Here is a 1,618-nt window from a genome sequence, read left to right as displayed (position 1 = left end):
TCCAAACAGAACAACCTTAAAGTAAAAACAATTCTAAACAAGATTCCTTTTCAAGAAACAAAAAGGTCAATCTTGTTCCTCTCCTATCCCGGGATCTGTTTGTACAGCCTGCGAATCCCACATGGTTGGATAGAACTTCTTTAACCATTTGCCATTGATTGGGGCGAAGTGAACAACCCCATCTCGGTCCTGCAACCTATATGCCCCCATTCCGAGGATTTGGTTAATTATAAAAGGGCCTTCCCATGTAGGTGACCACTTTCCATATCCAGCTATGTGTGTTCCAAGGGGCAGAATTGCTTTCCAGACTATCTCTCCCTCTTCAAAACTCTTGTTTTTGACTCTTTTGTTGTAGGCTCTCGACACAGCCTGTTTTCCTGCTAAGAGTTTGTTGAGGGTGTCAATTCTGCTTGCATCCAATCCTTCCAATTCCAGCAACATGGCTTGAGAGTAATCCTCCCCAGTGAGATCGTGCTGGTGAGCAATTCTAAGGGACTGGACTGCTATCTCCATGGGCAGAATTGCATCATGACCGTAGGTCAGAGCATAGGGAGTCATGCCAGTTGCTTCTCTTTTTGACGTTCTGTATGCCCACAAAGTTTCTGACAACTTCTCGTGCCATTGCTTTGGATTTTTCTCTAGCATCTTTCTAATGATATTGATAATCACCTTGTTACTTGATTCTGCCTGTCCATTAGCTTGAGCATAGTAAGGAGTAGATTGAAGCAGTTTGAACTTGAATGTTTCTGCCATATCTAGCATGTCCCTAGATATGAAAGAAGAACCCCTATCGGTTGTGATTGATTCTGGAATGCCAAACCTTTGTATGATCTGTTCTTCTATGAAGGTGATGATCTCTTGAGATGTTGTGGTTTTTACTGGCTTGGCTTCTACCCACTTGGTGAAATAATCTGTGGCAACGATGATGAAACAGTGCTGCTGGTTGCTGGCTGGATAGATTTTGCCAATGAGATCCATTGCCCATCCCCTGAAAGGCCATGGTTTTACTACTGGATTCATGGGAACCGAAGGAGCCTGCTGGATTGGGCCATGCCTTTGACAGGCTTCACATCCTTTGGAATAGTCGATGCAATCCTTCATCATGGTTGGCCAGAAGTAGCCATATCTTCTGATTAACCAGCACATCTTTCTTCCCCCTTGGTGAGCTCCACAGACCCCCTCATGGGTTTCTCCCATGACTTTCATGTATTCTGTCTTCCCGAGGCACCTTAATAGTACCTCATCCTTACTTTTTCGGACCAAATCTTCATTCCACATGAGGTAGTTTGTAGCCATGATTCTGACTCTTTTCTCAGAGGGCAGAGTGGGATATCGTAAGTAAGTCATGATAGGCTCCCTCCAATCATCTCCAGTGATCGAGGCAGAATTGACTTCTATCTCCATTCCTCTCGTCAAAACAGATGGTAGACTTTTCCTTCCTATCTTGATGATCCTTTGGACGCAGTCTTCGGGCATTTGTATGCCTGATGCCACCTGAGCCAGTTCATTGGCTGCAAAGTTTTTCTCCCTTGGGATGTGCTCCCAAGTAGCTTCTCTAAATTCTGTTAGCAGATTTCTAGCTCGCTGGCGCTAATTAGGGGTGTAGGATTCAGACACT

General features: G+C 44.6%; 1 protein-coding gene across 1 annotated transcript; it reads right to left on the bottom strand.

Moving 5' to 3' along the window:
- LOC109947352 (uncharacterized protein K02A2.6-like) lies at positions 67-1,104 on the bottom strand. The gene has a single exon (XM_020557297.1). It carries the CDS (start codon positions 1,102-1,104, stop codon positions 67-69), a length of 1,038 nt encoding a protein of 345 aa, XP_020412886.1.

This window comes from Prunus persica, chromosome G2, assembly GCF_000346465.2.
Source record: "Prunus persica cultivar Lovell chromosome G2, Prunus_persica_NCBIv2, whole genome shotgun sequence".
Taxonomy (NCBI): Eukaryota; Viridiplantae; Streptophyta; class Magnoliopsida; order Rosales; family Rosaceae; genus Prunus; species Prunus persica.
Note: the sequence above shows the minus strand (reverse complement) of the source record. Positions and strands in the feature narration are given on the sequence as shown.